We start from the raw sequence: 22344 nt of genomic DNA, 5'->3' as shown, positions 1-22344 counted from the left end.
TCTCTCCTTTTAAAGCCCACACACTCCTCCTGCAAAGCTTCTGTTCATTGAATGAGATTGTCACACGCTGACCCAGACCATGGTCCGTGTTAATTTGTGGGAAGACAGAAGGATGTCATATTTGGATTTCCCATGTCAGGCACCAACATGCCCTGGGCTGACCCTAGAGATGGCACAACAGAATGTTCTCCTCCAGCCGATCCTCCTTAAAGCCTCTCCTCCTTCCTCCAACCACAGCGATGCCTGCAAGTAGCGGCAACACCATCAGCAGGAGGCTGTCCTGCAGTGTTCCTCCTCAGATTCTACAAGAACAACGCCTCCTCTGCCTTTTCTGTAAGAGATCCCATGGGATCCCTCGGGATCCCTTCCCTTATTCCCACTAGGTGCTCACCCCTTTAAGATCCAACGCTCATATTCAAATAATTACCCATGGCGTCATAAACTACAGTTTACGGAGCTTCAGCTGGCTTTCTGAATGCGACCCATGAGTTGCTTGCTACCCATGCTTCACAGTGAGCTTGAACCCTGATGGATTTAACTCACCCCCCTTGACCAGGACCCCCACCATCCCCAGGTCTCCTACATTTCTTTTTTCTACCACAATTGCTGGTCATCACATATGAAACGGTGCGACTGTTTGCTGAAGCAGCAACATACTCTGCGCCAGCTTCTGAGGCACTCTGGCCTGGCTGGCTTTATTCCATTTCATTCATACTTTTCTCAAGCAGTCTTATGAGCCAAACCTACCAGGTACCGGTCTCCATCTCCACAAGCAACAGTTCCTCTGCTCAGCAGTAAATCCGTCTCATAATCTTCACTAGAAAGGGAATAAAAATTAGAAAGGTGTAAATTGCATGTTACTTAAAAAGCAATTCCAAAATCCTTCAGCAGCCCAGCTGAGATTTGGCTGCCTAGTAACCACTGACTTCTGCTGCATTACAGTGGGTTCTTCCAGTTTTCTTGAACACACCACCCTGTGTTATGAACACAAGTAGAGTTCGGACTCACACAGAGACTGAAAAGCCACCCCGGAGGCTTATTTACACCACGAGTTGCATTTGTTCTTCACACTCACAGAGAAAGGAATAAAAAGGAAGATGTATACAAAAGAAGGGCCTCACGAGCACGTGGGCCACTCCTCCTGGGAGTCAGAAGGAAAATTTGGTGCCTCCGATTTCTTATCGCTTAAACAAGTGAACAGAATCTTAATTCCTGCATTTATTTATAGCATAGAGCATGTAATCCATTTAATATAAAGAACCACTTTAATTGTGCATGGAGACAAGGAAAAGAACAGGAATAAAATTAGAATGATAAACACAGGAGATAGTGAGAAGGAATAATGAATCAGCGAGAAAAATCCAAGCCTGCTGAAGAATTTAGAAAGGAAAAATGGGTCCATAAAATATTTAGTATTTACTTTCTACCAGGCTAAAATGGCATTCCACCATTACCCTTTTGCCCTTTTCATCTCTGCCCCTTCTGTACTCACTCACAGAGCTGTGTAATCCTTTTTTTAAAAAGTACCAAATTGGAATATTGATATTGTTCTGCCTGGGTTTTTATTTTGTCCAGAATGGCTGTGTATTATGGGCCTAGCTTTCCACTTCAATCAACTCCCATCTTCAGAGGGTGGCAGTTCGATTCCCCAGTGTTCCTCCTGGACAGGGGGCTGGACTCAATGACTCAGGGGATCCCTTCCAGTCTTGCAGTCTTAAAATCACTGATTCCAAATTTAAGGAGATGCCATCAGGTTCTTCTGGGTGGTGCAAATCTTGCAGCCCTCTCAAGGACTGGCGATCATCTCTGTCTCAAAAGTGCCTTCCAAAAGGAGCCCTCAGATATCATAGGCCTTTTCTCCCTGTAGGTGCTAGACAATGGCATGTGGCTGACACAATTCTTGTCTTCAGCAAATGAATGAACGTGGAAGGGAAAATCAATGTGCTAACATTTTGCTGACTTGTTCCCCGTAGCTGTCAGACAGACCTCTGTTTCTGGGATAAGAATTGCCAGTTAATGTTCTACTCTGAGAAAATCCTCCCCCTTTCCTTCCTGTCCCTTTTTGGATGTATGCCTACACTTAGCCAGTGATAAGGAGGAGACCAGGTTGGGAGGGGGACATAGGTAGAGGGAGACAAAAATGGACAGATAAAGAGGAACTAGAACAGATGGCCATTTTCACAATACGACAAAATGCAGAGACTAAATTTCTCTCTTGGAAAATAAATTCACTCCTCACTTTATATTCTGGTAAATCTGGTGTGCATTTTTACAACTAGTTAAATAGCTCTTTTATTGCAGTCTTATTACTTTAATCTCTTGAACATGCTCACACAGCACATGATTCAGTTGTGATTAGACACTTATACTGTATTTAAATGCAGTTCCTTGCAAATGCACATTTGAAACCCTGCACAGACCCTTCTGGCAGGATGATGGAAGAGACAGAAGCTACCTTTCCTATTATATATAGATATATATACTGGGATGGGGGATCCTATTTGTACTCTGCTGAAATCACATAGGACATGGCAGCAAATTGCAGCTGATTAACAAGATGCTGTTTGCATGCCTGATTGTGCAAACAGCATGTGACCAGGGATGCAAGCAACATCCTGTTTTAGTTAGCTGCAATTTGCCACTCTGACTTCTAAAATTTCATTTACCCAGAAGTAAAATCACAACAGGGTTGTTGTGACTGTTGGGTAACATAATGACTAACTTGGCCCCAATACTGTATTCCTTTGATTAGATTCTTTAGGCAGGGCTGAAATCCTCTTGCATAGCTATGTAACTGGCATACTAATGACACCAGGGACATCAATCACAAAATGTGAAGACTGACTGTTTCATAGTACAGATGAGGATCTGGCTGGAAGAGGAGGGGGAAACAACTCCTCTGTGGTGGGCCAAGATGAGTAGAATCTTGCCCAGAATTTTGAAGGAGATATGGGTGAATTTAAGCAGCCATATTACTTTTCTAACGCTTTGAATGATCCTCAGTTTCAAGTTTTCCTGAGGCATGCTTTCAACTGCAATGTAGGAATTAATCTAGTCTGAGAGGCAAGTCCTGTGAGAGTAGCTAAGGGTGCTAATGGAAGGCTCTCTGTTCATAATTCTGTCTCAGCTGCAACTCTCTGGTCTACAGAACATCAGGAAAAGTCCCCGCCTTTGCCTCCCACAGACGGATTACTAAGGCCTGACCAAAGCTACACTTGTTTGTCTGAAGAACATTTACTGCAGCCTTCAAATAAATAAATAAATAAAGATTCCTAGAGTGATTTACAAAGATCGATAGACAGCCTCTGTCCTCAGGCTCACAACCTAAAAGACAGGAGACAGGAGGAAAGAGATGGGGAGAGAAGAAGGGGAAAAGCATGAAGAGGGAGAGAGTAGATTCCCTTCCTCAGATTGGACAGGGATATACAGTGGTGCTTCGCTAGACAGTTACCCCGCATGACAGGTTTTTTTTGCTAGGCATTGACTTTTTGCTATCGCTATAGCGATTCGTAAAACAGTTATTCCTATGGGGGAATTTCGCTGGACAATGTTTGGTCCCTGCTTCGCACACCGATTTTTGCTAGATGACGGTTTTGACAGCTTCCTCCGCGCTCGCAAAACAACTGTTTTCAGGACCTAACCTTCGCAAGACAGCGATTTAAAGAGCTGATTGGCGGTTTGCAAAGCGGCTTTCCTATGGCCAATCTTCCCTAGACAATGACAATTCTTCCCCATTGGAACTCATTAAACAAGTTTCAATGCATTCCAATGGGGAAATGCTTTTCGCTAGATGATGATTTCGCTAAACAGCGATTTCAGTGGAACGGATTATTATCGTCTAGCGAGGCACCACTGTACCTCTTCTGTATCCAATTGTACCTAGATTTACACTGCATTCTCCTTCTAGAAAGGGATGTTATTTGCTGAGCTGTTTCTTGTTTCTTCCTTTCTGCTCTTTCCTCTCTTTTTCCAGTCTCTGTTCCCAATTTCAGGTTTAATCTGCTTCTTCCCCAACCCTTTATGGAACGGTGAGTAGCTGCAGCCAACACGAGTAACCCTACAATCTGCTTCTCCTCCCTCTGGTATAAAGTTTGGTAATGCCTTGGAAGACTCTCCCACACCCACGCACCCCTTCTCCTCAACATGCGGACCCGATGGATCAGCAGCCAGTGAAAGGAAGCAGTGAAGCAGGGAGATGTGCAGTGCCGGGAAATCATGCCACATGTCTGCCATCATTGAATGTTACACAACAGGACAAGTCCCTGTCCAGAGGAGCACACGATCGACCACTGTGCTTTGAACTCCTCAAATGAGTTATATAAATGACAGCTCCTCTTTTTAGAGAGTCAGTGTGATATAATGGGAAGAGTGGCAGATTGGGATGCAGGAAAGCTGGGTTCAGAGATCCTCACTAGTTCATAGACATTCATGGGGAAGGGGGGGGGGAGAGTGGAACTGGTAAAATAATTCTTTAAATATCGCACATACCTTGAAAGCCCTATTAGGGATATTATAAGCTGGATGTAACTTGACAGCTCATAAAATAACATTCCTTTTAGAGCTCAGCTGTCCCTAACAGATGTCTGTCAACAATTATTTCAGGGTGTTTCCCTCCAAACATGTAGGTTCTACACTACCACCACCCCAGACCCCCCCCAGTCAATTATTTGTAATTATTTTCCATTGCATTAACTCAGGTTGTCTTTCTCAGTGTTTAGCTTAAAAACTATCATTGCATGATAACATTTCCCTATTAATATTACACGGTAATAATAACTCTAATTGCCATTACAAATTACCCTTCCATTAGTGAACATTTCTTTTCTTTTCTTCAATATTTAATTTTTTTTCTGGTTGATCCTTCTTCTTTCTTTCCTAGATAAATGGTACTCAGTCCTTCTGCCCTTCACTCGTGCAACTTGACGCCAGACTTCATCCTTATTGCAGCCCACTTCTGATTTTCAGCCACAGCTTTGCAGCCAAAATCAGCTTCAAACTTCCATTACATTTTGGACAAGGCAAATTCTGAAATCCATTTTTAAAATGTCTATAAGAAAATGATGTTATTTTAGTTTTAGACTGTGCTAGCATACAGTCAAGCGATAGCCTGTGCCTACTTACACAATGTATTGAAGGGAAAAAGAGCTGTTCTGTGTGTGTGTGTGTGTGTGTGTGTGTGTGTGTGTGTGTGTGTGTGTGTGTGTGTGTGTGAGAGAGTGTGTGAGTGTGTGTGTGTGTGTGTGAGAGAGAGAGAGAGAGAGAGCAAGCCAGCTGCAGGAAATAGTCCAATTACTGCTTTAAAAAAAATAATGAGAGATGTGTGCTCCATCTTGGGGAGTGGGGAGTGCAGCCCCAGGTGGGGCACTAATGATTCACCTCTCATGCTCAAAGCTGCACACAGTCAAGGGGATTCTGGCCCTGGCATCCCCTTTCCATCCCAGTATTCTCCCTACTTGCACACACACAGCTGCGTGTACATGAATAGAACTGCATGTGCCGGTTGCTGCATAGAAACAGAGAACGGGAATGAGCCGTACATAAAAAGCCAGGGAGGGGGGAAATTGTGCATGAAATGGAAGACCAGCACATTGCTGTTAGGGGGAAAAGGTAGCTTTGCTGCTTTTCCTAGTTTGTTTTAATGGATGCATGAGAACTCCCCAGTTTGAGTGGTATAAATGGGAAAGCAAGCTCCCTGTCTCCATAGAAGTAAAAGCAACAACGACCAAAAAAAAAACCCACCATTAAAATAAAACTTTAATAGCACAAGCATAGAGCCAGAGGCAAAAGGATGTACTGCTCATCACCGCTAATATTAGAGGCACTATCCGGTAACCCTCTTGGGTACTCCTGTCGCATTCCACACAACACTTGGATCGCAAGAAATGCCTTTCTTTGAGTACAGACCCTATCAATGTACGTACATATGTGGTACTTTCTGCAGCCCAAGTACAAAATGAGGGTCCTTGCAGCTGGCCACAAGGCAATGAGAACCAATAGCACTGGCTCAGATCTCACCCTGTCATCCATAACTGGTGCCCTTATATGCACGCACATTGCCCGTCTGCATCCAAAGATCTGGCCACATTGGGCACAAAACTCTCCCTTGTTTGAGAAGCAAATAGGAACAGAAAGAAGGCAGGAAACAATAGAAATGGTCAGACTAAAAAAGGGACAGATGTGTTTAGATACACTTACACTTTAACTACATTAAAGATGAATCTGATGACTGGCAGAGAGAAAAATCGAACAGTTCCCCACTCCTACCAAGGTGGCCTTTGGAGGAAGAGAGAAAAGAGGCTGGATTATATAGTTTCCCCCAAACTACTGCATGCAAGTCTTTGATGGTTTAACAGCATCTAAGATTATTCACAAACATAGTTAAATGGATGGTAGCTTATAGAAGGAAAATCACATTCCTTTAATTATTAAAATGTTACATTTATAGTCATTTTCTTGTGTTTGATTCTGTCTAGGGCAGCTGGAACATCACTTATTTAAGCACAAACCTCACAATTCCTTAATTAATTCTGCCAGCTTTATAACTGAAGTTTTAGGCATTTTGGACTAAATCCAGTTCTCAACTGAAGAAAATCTACTAAATCAGTGGTAACTCATCTCTTATGAGCAAATGGTTCTACTCCAGTTAAGATTAATAGTTGGATTTAGCCCTTCCAGTTCAACCAGAGTTTAGAATGTTTATTTTCAGTAATTTGCTGTGTAGCGTGTTATTAATGCATTGTTTCCTGGTAATTAAGAGCTCAGGAAAATACTCTGTGTTTCTCTCTAACAACCAATTCCAATATTGCATCTTGAAAACATTAGCTAGTTTCCTATCAGTATTCACATAAGGTTCGTGTAACTTGTCATAGCTCATTGTGATTAAGTGATCATTGTAGATTGTGTGCCTGGTGATGCACACAGTTGAGCAACTGAGATGCGCCCCAACCCACTGTCAATCAGCCTCCATTCACCACAGCATTACCCCAAACCATACGTAAGCACCAATGGAATTATGGCCATACAAAATGCAAAAGACAAATTCAAATAATAATTCCCTTACTATTTTAGGATTGTTATGAGGATGGCATAAGACCTGAAAAGCTCCTATAAGCCTCTTCTAGGATTGCCTTAAAAAGTTATATTTGAAAGTAACTAGATGTTGCCCATTAAATTTAAAACATAATGTCGTAACTACTTGTTAGATTTGTTTTGCTGTACCTTTGTAACTAACTACTCATTATATGTCAGATGGTTTCTAAAAATACATTTTAAAAGTAAAGTTTGGAAGGAATTACTCTTTACACAGTGCATGATATCCAATGTGGTGTAGTGGACAGAGTGCTGAATTAGAACTCAGGAGGCTTGAATCTGAATCCTTGTTCAACCATGGAAGCTCACTGGAGGAGTAGAACTGTTAAAACCACTCCTTAAATATTTCATTTACCTTGAAAGCCCTATTAGGGTCACTACAGGTCAGTTCCAACTTGACCGCACATAACTTTACACAGCAGTAACTTAAGTGCTACTTGTTACATCTAAAGAGTACCATTGTAACTACTTGTTATATTGCTTATTACCCAAAAAGTAACTAGTTATAGGTAACTAAGCTACTTGTAATTAGTTGCTTCGAGTTCTGAGTCAAACCGAACATTTCTTCTGACACTCTCCCCAACAAAAAGTCTTCAACCCTGAGTTTTGATTTCTCTGCTCTCACAGCCTTCAAAAAGCTTGTGCCTTCCATGTGGTTGAACTGCAGTTCCCATCATCCCTACCCAACTGGGCTAATGACCCGGTTGGTTACAGGTTGTTCACAGGTGTGGTCCCACACATCTGGAGGGCACCACCTTGTAGAAGGCTGTGACAGCAGCTTCTCAACAGCTTGTTTTAGCTGTTACCATTCAGCGTAGCATTAAATGTTAGTCTGCATGATTCACCACGGACAAAAGATTTGAATCACCTCACATTCTCTTCTAAATACAATGTCGTTTACATTCTCAGCTGTGACTGATCACGTGTTTCATCATCAGAGGGTACAACTGTACAGATACTTGGGTGCAGTAGGAGCTGAAGCCCTGGCCCTCAGTTTCTTTGCAAGCTTCTTACCGATTAAGTGTACCAGATGGCATGTGCCATGTCTGGGCCTCCATGCTGATTGTACAGGCCTTCCTCCTCCTTCCGCCTCATCACCACCCCAAAGAACTTCTGTTCTTCTGAGCTGCTATTGATTCTAGGCTTCCTTTGCCCTGTGAGTTTGATGGCACAGTAACTAACTAGCTGAATCGATGAAAAACTGCAGATGTAATTGGGCAGATCTTTTTCCAAAGTGCATTACAGCACATGGGATATCACCTTGCTGAAAGTTTCTCTTTATATCTACGCATAGGAAGCATGCCACTGCACACAGAAAGCTACTGTGCCCAAATAAATAAATAAATAAATTTAGAGTGGAATATTTTGATTCAACATTGTTTTTTTTAAACAAGGAAGATTTATTTTCTTGCTTTTCTTTCTTCTTTTCTTCCATCACATACCTCCCCTACAGGCACCACTAAGACAGAGTTTGCACACCTCACTTACTTTTTGTGTGAATGATGCCTGACTCTACGTTGACCTGTATGTTGTATTTTCCTGCCATTCACAACCTTTAATTTAAGAGGTGAGAAATCCCTCTGTTTCTTCCAGTTCTCGCTGCAGCCAAGAAGCGCCCACCCTCGTTTTAGGGCTGGGAGAATCTTTTTTTCCCTTTCTCTCCTTCAAACCAGACTCACGTGGCAGGGTGGGCAGAAAGCAACCTCCGCCACCATGAAGAAGAAGCGCATACCTCACACTTAAGTCTTTATGGGGGATATTTATAGGTTGTTTCTTGCTAAATGTTTAAACAAGGTTGAATGAGAAAGAAACCCTTCCTGCATCTATGAATACAGTTTTCCTACTCCCACATACAGCAGGAACACCAAATTTAAAAAGAGAGATGGGGGTGGGCATGGGGCTTCCTTGAGCTTGCAGGAAGGCGAAACAAGGAGCCTTTCTCTGCTGCCCACTGGCAGGATGATGCTGGGATGAAACTGAGGGATGGGATGGAGAAGGGTGAGGGAAGATGGCCCTACAGTTGAGCAAAGGGATGGCCTTATGTTTTCAGAGTTCAGTGCCTTCCTTTTATCTACAAAAAGGCAAAAGAGGTGGGCTGGAACAGAAACAAACAAGCAAAAAAATACCACATCACATTTACACAGCATCTTTAAGTATGCAAACCCTGTCAAGTGTATTAGCAGGTGATAATCCTTGTAACAACTATTTAAGCTTATTTTCCAGATGCTGTCATCCTCTTGGCTACTTCAGTTCTTCTTTTTTTTTTTTACAGTCCCCTGTAAGATGCAATTAGACCAGACCTACTGCTTATTCTTTCCGCTCAGCCTTTTCTGCTTTTTTGGCAGGTTCTAAGCCAGCCATCACTAATTAACTCCATGCCATGCCTCTTGTTTCCTGTTTTAATGTTCCTTCTCTTATTAATTCCTTTGCAGAGTTGGAAGGAACCCTACGGATCATCAGGTCCAGTCCCTGTTAAGGAGGCACAGTGGGGGATCGAACTCCCAACCTTGGACTCTGCAGCCAGAGACTTAAACCACTGAGCGATCCAGCAGTTCCAGTCTTATTGATCCAAGATATCTGAAATGCATGCACTTGTCTGATGTTGTTTGTTTACTAGTTTTTATGCTTGAGATACTCTCATTTTTCCTATTAGTCCCTCTATTGAAAAAAAAATGTCTATACCTTGCCCCGACTACTTCCTCTTGCTTGGCCTGAGCATGCCCAGTGCCTTTATCCTTCTGGCAGAAGTCTTGCCAGCAACCACTTTGATGGTCTTGGTTGCTCTCCTCTGAACCTCTCGCTGTTTTAAATACATGTTTAAAAGGCAGAACTCAGTCCTTTTCTTTACACAGAGCTGTAGGATTCCTCTGCCCCTCCCGCTGACCAAAGACTTGCACCAAAAAATGTTTGTCTTCAAAGTGCACCCAGACCGTTTTGTTTCTGTATGTTTTGCCCATCTCTTTATAATGTCTTTAGTTTGCACAATTTGGCATGATGAGTAGCAAATCAAAAATGGAAGCCAAACAGTATTCAATCGCCTTTATGGTTTCTAAGTTTTCACAATCCATTTCTCACTGACTTGCAAGCCTGTCTTCACATCCAGAAAGCACAGAATTTTGCTTAAGGGGTAAAAAAAATAAATAAATAAAATTAGAAACTTAAAGTCTGCATACGGCACCACAGGCCTATAATTGCTGAACACCCTGCCTCTCATTCAACGGGAATCATCTTTTAAATAACAAACAGATGACCTTCACTGTCAGTTTAAAAAACTGAAAAGGACTGAGAATGATCTCTCATAAGAAACTTTACTTCTTGCCTCTTGCCTGCAGTCTGTCAATGAGTCAGCTGTTCTCTGGGCATTATCAGTTGTCATCTAACTGATGACCTAGCCTAGATTTATCTAGCCTGATTATCTCATGTGAAACACCCTGAAAGGCTTTCCTAAAGACAAATCATGGTTCCGTGACCACATCAATTCCCACCTAAATCAATCACCCAGTTGAAGAATAGAAGTACACTTCTTAATTCTTGACATACTTTGGTCTTGATACTATATCTTTGGTATTTTTAAAAATTCAACTTTTTCATTTTCGACAAGAAATTCTTTAAGTGTCTAGGAAGCTCCATATCTAACAAAAGCCAGCCATTCCCAAACTTATGAGAAGGTGCCGTCCAGAAGTATTCAGCTGACACAAGACTCTACTGCACCCAGAATTCCCAGTCTTAGTATGCAGCCCTTCTGACTTAGAATATTCCACCTTTCACTGGTGCAGCAGATCATGTATTTTAGTTCCCTACAGCAGGGAACATGCAGGATAGATGTGTTTTGAGGTGCTCTCAGACAAGCAGCTCCTAGGTAGGTTGCCAAAATCAGGCGCATCCCATTCCTTTGGATTTCAGGTTCAAAGCCAAGGGTGGGTGGGTTCTTATGATGTCACAGAGGCTGGCAATGATGTCACAGAAGTGCAGCAGGCAAGAGCTGGGAGTGAAGGAAGCACAACACACATGCAAACACCTTCATGCTGACTCAGTGAACCTTGATATCAGCTAAGAATGGGTGAAGATGGTGACCACGCCTTAAAGATACCTTCACGCACAAGAATTGAACTCTGATTTCCTTTGATCTTTTCCCTGATTTTCAGTCATGCCTGGAGACCCAGGAAAGGATGGGAATTTTCTGAGATGGCAACCGTTGTCCTGAGAAATGACAACTCTACTTTTAGTGCTACATAGCCATTGTTCTGCTGCTGTAGGTTACATACAAAGGACATTTGGTCCTGCACTTGGAAGATTATAGCACTTCTTCTGAGTGTGACTACATCCCTACTGTGTCACATCAGGGATGCATCATGACCACCAGAACAATAAACGGCAATGCCATTTTAGCAGTGAGCTTAATTTTATAAAATCAGTTTCTAAGTCTGCATTAACATGCTCTTCCATTTAAACTTCTACTGAGCTAACATTTTTAATATAGTTTGTTTAAAATCTAGTCTTTTAATGCAACTTAAATAATGGTTTTCTTAAAAGAAAAAGTCATGTCATTAAAATGATGCCAAGGCACGTATTTATTACAAATCTATTTTTACATTTCTCCTTGAGTGCGGCTTCACTTAAGTACTCTTGCTTAGATATTTTAATGTTTGTTAATGATAATAAAAAAAAATGTCATGTGCCAAAGAGGAGAGGTCGAGCAACAGGGTCAGGCACCCAAAATAAGCATCAAAACCATGCTTCTGAAGCACGATGGAACATAAGGTGACCCAAATCTGTAGCTATTACTATAGTTCTTACTGTGCTATTCTTCCTGAGAAAAAAGAATTAAAGGTTTATCCACACTACACAGTTCTTGCAGTTGGATTCCATATGAATTTTCATGGCTCTAACATATGGGAGCTAGGATTTGTGAGCTACTTCGAATTCCCCAGATGGAGAGCTCCAGCACTCACTCTTGAACTATGGCAGAGAAGACCTCTCGAAATGATACATCCCAGGACTCTACAGGATGGAGCCATTGCACTTTAAGTAAATTCGAAGTGCTAGATCTGTGCAGTATACATATGCACACCAAGCTACTGGAAGATATGGTAGAATCACAGGAGAACAATCACTTGATACCCTCACCACTTTAGAGATGCCTCATTAAAAGGGAGTCACCCAAGTGTGACAACTGCAGACATCCTATTCAGGCATTACCTATGGGCAAGACCCTCTGGAAAACTGGGGTGCTTGTTCCTGTGAACAGCCTCCACGCAAAGAGCAACCTCTCCTCTACAGACATGTTGCTCTCTATGTCGAGAAGGCAATAATGAGGGGGTGAGGGGTAGGGCTGGGCAGTCCCTGTCAGAGGGAAGGAACCCAAGCTAGTAATGACTGGCAAGGACTACAAGGCACAGATAATCTGGAACCCCCCTTTGGCCCTGCTAACTTTGGAATGGAAGGCCAAATTCCACTAGAAAACAACCTTTTAAAGTAGGGGTGGGCAACTGCGGTCTTCCACCAGAGCTGACCCTACCATGGTAACTGAGATGGTTATTTCAAGTGGTGGAGTGCGGAGAGCAGTGCAACGGTGCTGCGACCATGAGATGCTCCTGCTCCTGTGCTCTCCTCAGGATTTCCTGTCCCCTGCTAGAAGCTAGCTGGCTCTTCAAATAACGCTTGGCTGTCTGGTGGTCCTTCCAATCAAGACACCGTGGAGGAAGGCTACAGCGTTTGGGGCTCTTTAATCTAGAGAAAAGGCACCTGAGGCGGGGTGGGGACACATCATTGAGACGTATAAAATTATGCAGGGGCTGGATAACGTGATCGAGGGAAGCTCTTTTTCCCTCTCACGCAATACCAGAACCAGGGGACATCCATTCTTGGGAGAGTGAGAACACACAAAACAAAATATTTCTTTACCAAACATGTTGTTAGTCTGTAGAACTCCTTGCCACAGGATGTGGTGATGGTATCTGCCCTTGAGGCCTTTGAAAGGGGATTGGACAGATTTCTGGAGGAAATGTCCACTGCAGGTTACAAGCCATGATTTTTGTTGTTGTTCAGTCGTTAAGTCGTGTCCGACTCTTTGTGCCCCCCATGGACCAGAGCACGCCAGGCCCTCGTGTCTTCCACTGCCTCCCGGAGTTGGGTCAAATTCATGTTCGTAGCTTCGATGACACTGTCCAACCATCTTGGCCTCTGTCGTCCCCTTTTCCTCTTGCCTTCACACTTTCCCAACATCAGGGTCTTTTCCAGGGAGTCTTCTCTTCTCATGAGATGGCCAAAGTATTGGAGCCTCAGCTTCAGGATCTGTCCTTCCAGTGAGCACTCAGGATTGATTTCCTTCAGAATGGATAGGTTTGTTCTCCTTGCAGTCCAGGGGACTCTCAAGAGCCTCCTCCAGCACCACAATTCAAAAGCATCAATTCTTTGGCGGTCAGCCTTCTTTATGGTCCAGCTCTCACTTCCATACATCGCTACTGGAAAAACCATAGCTTTGACTATGCGGACCTTTGTCGGCAAGGTGATCTCTTTGCTTTTTAAGATGCTGTCTTAAAAACCCTTAAGCCATGATGGGGATGTATAATCTCTGGGCTTAGAAGGAAGGTACCTCAAAATTCCAGGTGCAGGGGAGGGGGATCAGGAGACAGGTCTCTAGTGGTCTCGTGTGCTCCCCAAGCCATCTGGTGGGGTCACTGTGAGATACAGGAAGCTGGACTAGATGGGCCCTTGGCCTGATCCAGCAGAACTTGTCTTATGTTCTTATGTGGAGGATATACCCCCACTGCCCAAATCATCCATAAACATCATTCTAGCCACCTCTTCTACAGTGCCTTGGCTTAGAGAATCCCTCACAGATAGGCACTGAGAAGCAGAATGGGGAGCAAGAAGTCTTGCTTGGGGTAGGAGCAGCTCCTCCCCTTCTTCTTTCTGTATGTATGGGCTGTCACTGCCACCCCCATTGGTTCTTCTGCTCCTGCTTTCTAGATGTTGTTAGAGAGCAATTTTCAGATCCAGCAAGGTTGGCTAGTGAAAGCACCTGGCCTCATGCGAATGACAGCAGCCTTTAGTCTGATACGGTGAAGGCTTAGAATAATCAGTTCATTCCAAGCCTCAATCCATTCTAAGACAATCCATTGAGCAGTCAAGAAGTGGGCACATTGTACCTATTCCTTTTGCAGTGTGCTCTAACTGCTCAAAAAGGGACGTGGTGGCGCTGCGGGCTAAATCGCAGAAGCCTTTGTGTCCTGCAGGGTCAGAAGACCAAGCAGTCGTAAGATCAAATCCACACAACGGAGTGAGCTCCCGTCGCTTTGTCCCAGCTCCTCGCCAACCTAGCAGTTTGAAAGCATGCAAATGCGAGTAGATAAATAGGTACCACCACGGTGGGAAGGTAAACAGCGTTCCAAATCTAAGTTGCGCTGGCCACGTGACAACGGAAACTGTCTTCGAACAAACTCTGGCTCCACGGCTTGGAAACGGGGATGAGCACCGCCCCCTAGAGTCGAACATAACTGACTACAAATGTCAAGGGGAACCTTTAGCTTTACCTTACTAGCTGCTCAAGCTCTGGCATCTAGACACACACTGTCAACCATGGTGTATCTCTTCAGAGCGGTGTAATAGCAGGCTCCTCACTCCATGCCAGTGAGGGAGAATGTCCCAAAGAAGAAAGGAGGGTGCGTCTCTGCCACCTAGTGAGTAAAGATGGCACTGCAAATCTCAAACATACAGGATACCGTAATATTAATTGAAACTAATTAATGCATTTTAAAAACTAGACATAATCCTCAGGCAAAAAACCACGAATGGCTTTTGAATGATAGGTTTCAGGTACCTAGGTCCAATGGTGTTAATAGTTTTGGCTCTGTTTTTATTATTATAGATAAATCAGCTAGAACATTATGCCAAGAATGCAGATAGCAAATGCCATACGATTGTCTTCAGATGCAGTTCTTTGTGACCCCATTTCTCTGTCTCCACCCCCCACACGCTTCACAATTATATTAGTCTGGTTCATTCAGGACTTGGGGCTTATCATTAATTTGTCTATTTATTTTTTAAAAAGTCATCTGAACTTGTGGCTTCTCCATATTTTGTGGCAATTAATTTCAAGTGTTCATTATGGGATTAAGAGTAGTCTTCATAAAACCTGGAGGAAATTTGGGAGATGTTTGCAATAACTTTTTTTTTAGAAATTCAACAATAAACAACATATGAGTGAGAAACATGTATTTTAGTTAGATTTTTAATTAATTCACCTTATATCTTTGCTTGGTAGGCCAGTGAGATATTGTGTATTCACAAATGTAAGAGCAGGTGAAACCCTTTTATTGGACCATTTTTTTTAAAAAAATAAACAAATCACAAGCTTTCGTGGATAAAGTTTCACTTCTTCAGGCTTAGCACAACTCCCCCATGGATAGTGTGAAAAGATTGTACACAAAAGCCCAGAAATTGATGGTACATGTGTGTGAAAAGTGATGTACAGTAAGTCCTCTTGAGGCTGCTGTTTTGAGCAACTTTGTAGTCTGGTTCGAATCTTTACACCCCTGCTTCTAAGACCATTCAGTGGTATTAACTGTGTACCAGCTGCACGTTCTGTGTCTCTTTGGTCCCTGGATTAAACCTATGCAGGATCTTTGGGTGAGCAAACATAAGATTGTGCCTTTTGGGTGGTAGGGATGCTGCAGCTGAAAGCTAGAGCTATACAGCACTTATTTATAAGAGTAGCCCTATAGGCACCTAAGGAGCAAGTCTCTTTGAGTTCAGTGGGGCTTACTCCTATGTTTCCTAGATGTGAAAATTGATGGAAGCAACAGCAATAATTGAAGATATGCAGGTGACATCATCTTACTAGCAGAAAGAGCGATTACTTAAAGCGACTTTTAATGAAAGTGAAAGAACGTGCCAAAGCAGGACTGTAGCTGAACATTACGATGACAAAAATCATGACTACAGAAAAACTACACAACTTCAGCATCGACAATGAAGAAATTGAAGTAGTTACAGATTTTGGATACCTTGGTTCAATCATGAGTCCAAATGGAGACTGCAGGCAAGAAATCAGAAGAAGAATGAAGCTTGGAAGGGTGGCAATGAAGGAATGGTAAATACCATGAAATGTAAAGATGTGTCACTAGAGACCAAGATCATTCACACTCTTATGTTTCTGTTCACCATTTGTAGATGTAAAAGCTGGACAGTGAAGAAAGCTGATGGGCGTAAAAATTATTCATTTCAAATGTTGTGCTGGAGGAAAGTTTGCAAATACCCTGGACTGCCAGAAAAACGAAAAAGCGGGTCCTAAATCAAATCAAGCTTGAATTATCTCTGGAAGCAAAAATGTTGAAATTGACACTGTTCTACTTTGGGCACATGATGAGAAGGTAGGGTTCTCTGGAAAAGACAATAATGTTGGGAAAAATGGAAGGCATCAGGAAAAGAGGAAGACCCAATACGAGATGGACTGGCTCCCTAAAGGAAAGCACAGGGTTGGGTTTACAAGATCTGAGCAGGGCAGGACAGGCTATTTTGGAAATTACTCATTCATAGGGTTGCCATATGTTGGAGGTAACTTGATGGCACATAACAATTCCTAGATATGTGGTTTTGGATCATAGCCCTAGAGACTGAGCTAAGAATCAGAAAAGTTCCTGGTTGGAATCTCTCCTCTGCTGTGACCGGATCAGACGGCTTTAGTCGATCCACTCTCTCTCTCAGATTCCCTCAACCGCTTTTTGATCTACAGCATGGAGATAACATTACAAACCTAGCTTTATAGAGTTATTGTAGAGACAGTGTAATCTAGGCTCATCGCTTTAAACAGCCAACATTCCAATACAAACACTAAACATTATTATATACATGCTTAAATACACAGCCCATTCACTTGGAAAAGAACAGTTGACATATACAGGCTTAATGTTACACAGAAACCATTGAGACTATGGAGCAGTAACTCCGTTCCTGCCACTTACTCATAGCTTCTAACCACTGGGAGATTTTAGAAACACCTGAGCACAAGTCTGTATTCTATTACTATCTTAGCTAACAGCTACTGACCTTGCTTTTCTCCAGGGATGTCTGTTCAAGACTGTAATCCTATCCCCATTTTTATTGGTACAAGCCCCATTGAACTTAATGGGATGTACTTCTGAATAGGACATGTGCAAGGGTGTGCTATTAATCCTTTTTTCTGGGGGGGGGGGAACCCACCACACCCGCAATTTAACATTCTAACACGACAGCAATGTCTGTGACAATGTTCTATTCAGAGATCAAACAGCAGTCTTGAGTATTTATTTAAATTCCTCTCTGCCTCTTCAGGAGCCCCGTTAAGGCAAAATTAACAACTTTCTCCTGTTAACGTCATTATCTCATATGTCTCCTTGGCACTCTTTTCTTGCCCTATAATATATATTTTTAAGCTTAAGTATTATGAAAAGGGATCCCTTCTGCTGATCTGTTCGTTGCCCTTCCGCCATATCCTTCCTCTTTATTCAGAATCATCAGACTGAGATGCTGGTAAAAGTGGCTCAGTGTTGGACACCGTGCTAAGAAGTGTGAATGGGCCCTTGTTTCACAGAGTGACATTAAAATACGCGCTCTGCCTTTATTCCAATATTTATAACAAGGATGTCTTTCCTTCATTCCCCACCCACCACAGTCCAGCACATGTGTATTGCTTTGCAATTCCCCACACCAATTTTCATTTGCCAATTTATTGCCGAAGTCACCCAGTTGTGTAATGACCTTCCAGAAGACAGTTATCTCCTCTGGACTTGAAAGCTTTCCTGCTGTAAATGTTTTCCCCTCAGTATTCCTCCCCTCCTTTCTTGAGGTCACAATTGAATATGTTTAACAGCGTTTTCCTCATACAAGTGCTTGCTTCCAACCTCCTATTTGCTCTTTCAGTTTGACAGCTAGGCATTCCCACCTCATCATCATTCTATCCCTCAACACAGCACATCTCAACAATACACAGAAGCAACACAAGATGGTTAGGCACTTGAGACAGAACAACCAAACGGTGATTTTTTTAAAAAAGGTTACATTTACTGTCTGCTTTTTTAAATACCCCCCCCCCATCTGCCCAGTGGATACGGTTGACTAGGGCATCAAAAGGTGCAGGATTTATGCAAATGAAACCCTTGTAGGAAAGTTTTTTTTAAAAAAAAAACACAGAGAACAGTTTGCTTGGACTCCCATATTTAAAAACTCATTACTGTACCAATCCACACAAAAAGATTGTCCCTCTTATTCCAGCATGACTTTGTTTTCTTAAAAGCCTCTGATGAAGGGCTTTGTCAAAACCCAATTGCACTAAATCAACTGGCTTACCCTGTTCTACATACTGCATGACATCCTCAGAGAATTTGGATAAATCAGTGAGGTGTCGCTTTCCCTTATTAATCCCACAGTTGACTGTTCCCTGACAATATTTATCTATGAGTCTCATATGTTGTCTAGGCTTCCAGAATTTCTGTGTATTTCTGACAGTAAACAGATCTTGAATCTGGTAGATAAAAACAAGATTCAACGTGAGGAAGGAAATTCAGTTGTGAAAGGAAAGGCATACACTTCATATACATTTTTTTTTTTAGAAAACACCAGACAATAACCAGGGATATCATTAACTGTGGCAATTTTCTCAAGGAGTGTGTCGGAATTTGCATTAAAGTATCTTGAACATTCAGATCAGGACTGCTGTATATTTTCAATGAAGCAGAACTACTCTCAGAGAAGCCCCTGCTGGAAATGAAAGAGGGGTATGCTCACTACCCCGAGTGGCAGAAGAAAAGATAGTTCTATCTCATGGGGTGTGATGTGGGGGCAAAAGGAGCCAGGAGATTAATAATAGTAGTAATCATCTTAGAGCTGAAGAGCTGGAAGAGACCCTAGGGGGGGTCATCAAGTCCAGCCCCTGTGAGGGAGACACAGTAGGGAATCCAATTCTCAACCTCTGGCTCCACAGCCAGAGACTTAAACCACTGAGCAGTTCTGTGTAAGCTCTGTTGAATAGGTTAAAGCCATAGAAGAACACCCCTGTGCCTTTTTGTTGTTGTTGTTCATTTCTGTAGGTCCCCAGCCAAAAATGCCCTCTTTGGCTGTGCCTTATATCAACTGTTGAAGGGAAGACCTCTTCCATTTGGGGTTTTTCTGCTTCAAGTTCCAAAATATCTCTAAATTTCAGTGGTCTTTTCTGGTTTTTTGCCTGCATGCCAGGACGCTCCATAGCCCTATAAATATAGCAACGTAGGCAGAAAGAACACCACCGGCCCTGCAGCCTAGGGAAGGTGGGTGGGATCCTGTGCCATTGTTCTAAATCCCACACTGCCCAAGTGCTGCGATGAATAGGCTGCTACCCTTTATCGGGAGGAGTGGGAGGATTAAAGGCCAGCTCCCAAAGTGGGACTGACAATTTGCTGCAGAAGATCCTCCAGTGTTCTGGAGAAAAGGAAAGGGAAGACACCCTGGAGGATGGGAAGATTCTGACAGAGGTGTACAAGATTGTGAAAGGTGTGGGAGTAAATAAGGGACCTCCCTTTCCTTTCCCAGCAAAATTGATTGGCAATCGTTTTAGGAGCAGTTCTTCACAAAACACATACGAAACTAATTTACAGAATTCATTTCTACAGCATGCAGTGGCAGCTTCTCTATATGTTTGTTCATTTGTTTGGTTTTTTTTTATAAAGGGAATCGGAAAATTAATGGCAGACGGGTCTAGCCAAGATAAACCAAAGGGAGCCTCCGGGATTAAAAGTAGTGTACCACTGACTGCCAGATGCTGCTACTAGGCAAACAAAGCATAGCTAATTACATCATACTCTGCCAAGCATTTTGCTGGCTACTTTGAGAAACAATGCCGGACGAAGAGCCAGCCTGTGTGGCCTTGGGCAAGCTGCACAGTCCCCAATTGCCCCCCCCCCCAGAAGAAGGGAATGCTGGAGGGACCCTTGGTCTGATCCAGGCTGGCAATTCTTCTACAGATCTGACAGCCAGAAAGGAGCTGGGGCTGAGAAGACCATGGCTATCCCTGCTCAAAGTCTTGAGTCTTGCTGTTTCCAAAAAGCAGGGTTGTGACTTCATGGCTAATGTACTGTTTACAGAAATTCAGCAGCATTTGCTAGCTGATGTTGCGAACCAAGGCTAAGTCTAGCTGGCTGGTCTCTCACCTACGATGGTGTCGCTGCTGCTGAGGGTGAGGAGCTGGGAAGTGTTAATCCTGAGCTTGCTGGGGAAGGCAGTCAGATTTTCGAGGGCTGGCAGAGCCGACCCCACTGCAACCTACCTGTGGAGCAGACAGCCCAGACTCTTTTTAACACTCGCACCGTTCGAGCTAATAATTCACAAGCGCAGGAATGAGTGAGAGAGAGCTTTGGGTTTCCGGTGCTTGCAAGAGAGAGGATATAATCCACTGTTCGCCTATTTGGCACAGAAATCCTACTGAACTGAGCGAGATCTACTTTCCAAGTAATGCCGAGGGGGGAGTACGTTGCAAATCTCGGAAACTGAATGTGTTGTCTTGAGTTCAGAAAAGGGGCTGTTAAACCAGAGCGACGGTGCCGCCCAAGGGGGCTGAATCCCCATCTGTGCCCACAAGTTCAAGATAACGGTAACATGTCTTGATGTGTTGCGCATTCACGGAGAGCTGGGTTGGTCTGCACCCTTCATGGGACGCTCATTTCCCCCCCCCCCACACACACACACACCAAGGATTGCACAAGCGGGTTCAGGCAGGCAGGCAGCCCCCCCCCCTCCGCTTGTGCCTGTTTGCCTCCCCCTGGACCACAGTAGTTTCTGGGCAGAACAACAGGTCAGTAGTAATAGGTCTTGGTGTGTGAAGGGAGAGCCCCTGGGGCTCATTGTGGGGCTGGGGAAGGTTTGCTGGTTTGCAGAAGGAACAGCAAATTGTTCTTTAAGGGACACCTTTCCCTCGATCAAAGGAAATATCCCCTGACTCGCCCTCTTTCTCTCTTCCTTTTCTTCGCTCTCTCTCTCTCTCTCTCTCTCACTGTCTCACACACATATCCATGGCTGCAGGGACACAGAACATCCTTCCCAAGTCCAGCAAGCTCCATGGAGCAGACATCCCATGATTCTCCCCCCTCTCCCGCTTAGACTTCCCGGAGACCTCTGGACAGAACCGAGCCTCTAAATCCAGGGAAGAGGCAACCTCTTTCCCCCGCCGCCTCCCGTACAACATCTTTTTTATAGCGGAGCCCGCCGAGACCTCCCGAGCGGCGCCCGAGCCCCCCCCCACCTCGCAACTCGTCGGGAGATCTGCGCGGAGACCCCTTCCTTTCCAGGGGATCGGGGGGGCACCCACTCCTATTCGGAGAGTCTCGTGGAACCTGTGCCCCCCCCAATAGCGCCATCCAGTTATGCAGCCCCCTGCCTAGACCCGCTTCTCCAATACTTCCCCCCCCAAAAAAAAAATCCCCTCCGTCTCCCCTCACTCTGGAGTGCCTCTTTTGGAAATGTTGACCTGCCTGGGGAGAAGGCATCGGCAGCCACAACCTCCTCCCGATGCCGGTGCCGAGTCCTTCTGGTGGGAAGTGGAGGACGGACGTGCCTGGAAGGGAGGCGGGCAACCGAGCCGAAGAAGCTGCCCGAAGAGAGCGGGCGGACTCGCCGGCTCTGGGCGAGCCGAGCTTCTTCCCCTCCTCCGGGCGCGGAGGGAGCGAAGCAGCCGGGCGAGCGACCGACTCACCTTCCTGACGGGCGCGGCGAGGAACCTGGCCGGGCTTGGCGGAGTCCGGCGGCCGCTGCTCTTCGCCCAGCTGGCGTCACTCTCCATGGCCAGGCAGGCTGGCGAGGAAGAGGCTACAGCGGTGGCGGGCCGGCTGCTCCAACCTCTTTCTTCCCTCCCTCCCTCCCTCTCTCTCTGTCTCCCTCCCCCCCCACACACACTCTCTCTCCGCGGCTGTCTTGTCCGCCTGTCTGTCTGTCTCGCTCGCTGCTGGTCGCGGTTAACCCTCCAGCTGCTGGCTGCTCCCTCCCTGCTCTGCACGCCGCCGCCGCCGCCGCCACCACAGGCCGCCCCCTCGAGCGTGATCTCTTGCGTGGGGCGCCGCCGCCGCCGCCGCCGCCGCCGGTCTCCTTCCAACCAGCCCGGGAACTGCAGAGAGGGAAGGCTGGCTGCCCTCTCGGGGTTTGGGGTGGGGCCACCAGAGCGGGGAGGAAAGGGCGCCTTTGGGGAGATGAGATGAGGGGTGGGGGAAATCGTGTGTCTATGAGTTCCATAGGCGGAAAAGGGCGCCTAGG

The 22344-nt window shown here is 44.5% G+C and overlaps 1 protein-coding gene across 4 annotated transcripts in view; it reads right to left on the bottom strand.

The window, feature by feature from the left end:
- PIANP (PILR alpha associated neural protein) overlaps positions 1-22183 on the bottom strand; it is a 45708-nt gene extending 23525 nt beyond the window's left edge. For 2 of the 4 annotated variants that reach the window (XR_012084179.2, XM_020804115.3), the window contains exons 1-2: positions 21791-22183; positions 748-817 (exon numbers count right to left, since the gene is read on the bottom strand). Coding sequence is in view for 3 of the 4 variants with exons in the window: in XM_020804115.3 (XP_020659774.3) it covers positions 748-764 (17 nt within the window). In the remaining variant the exon portion in view is untranslated. Of the gene's footprint in view, positions 1-747; positions 818-4799; positions 21448-21790 lie in introns of those variants that run through there. The other 2 variants (XM_078384732.1, XM_072991786.2) reach the window with 2 other exon arrangements.
- Between the last annotated feature and the right edge of the window lie 161 nt (positions 22184-22344).

This window comes from Pogona vitticeps, chromosome 2 (genome assembly GCF_051106095.1).
Source record: "Pogona vitticeps strain Pit_001003342236 chromosome 2, PviZW2.1, whole genome shotgun sequence".
NCBI lineage: Eukaryota > Metazoa > Chordata > Lepidosauria > Squamata > Agamidae > Pogona > Pogona vitticeps.
This window is presented reverse-complemented; position numbering and strand designations above follow the sequence as displayed.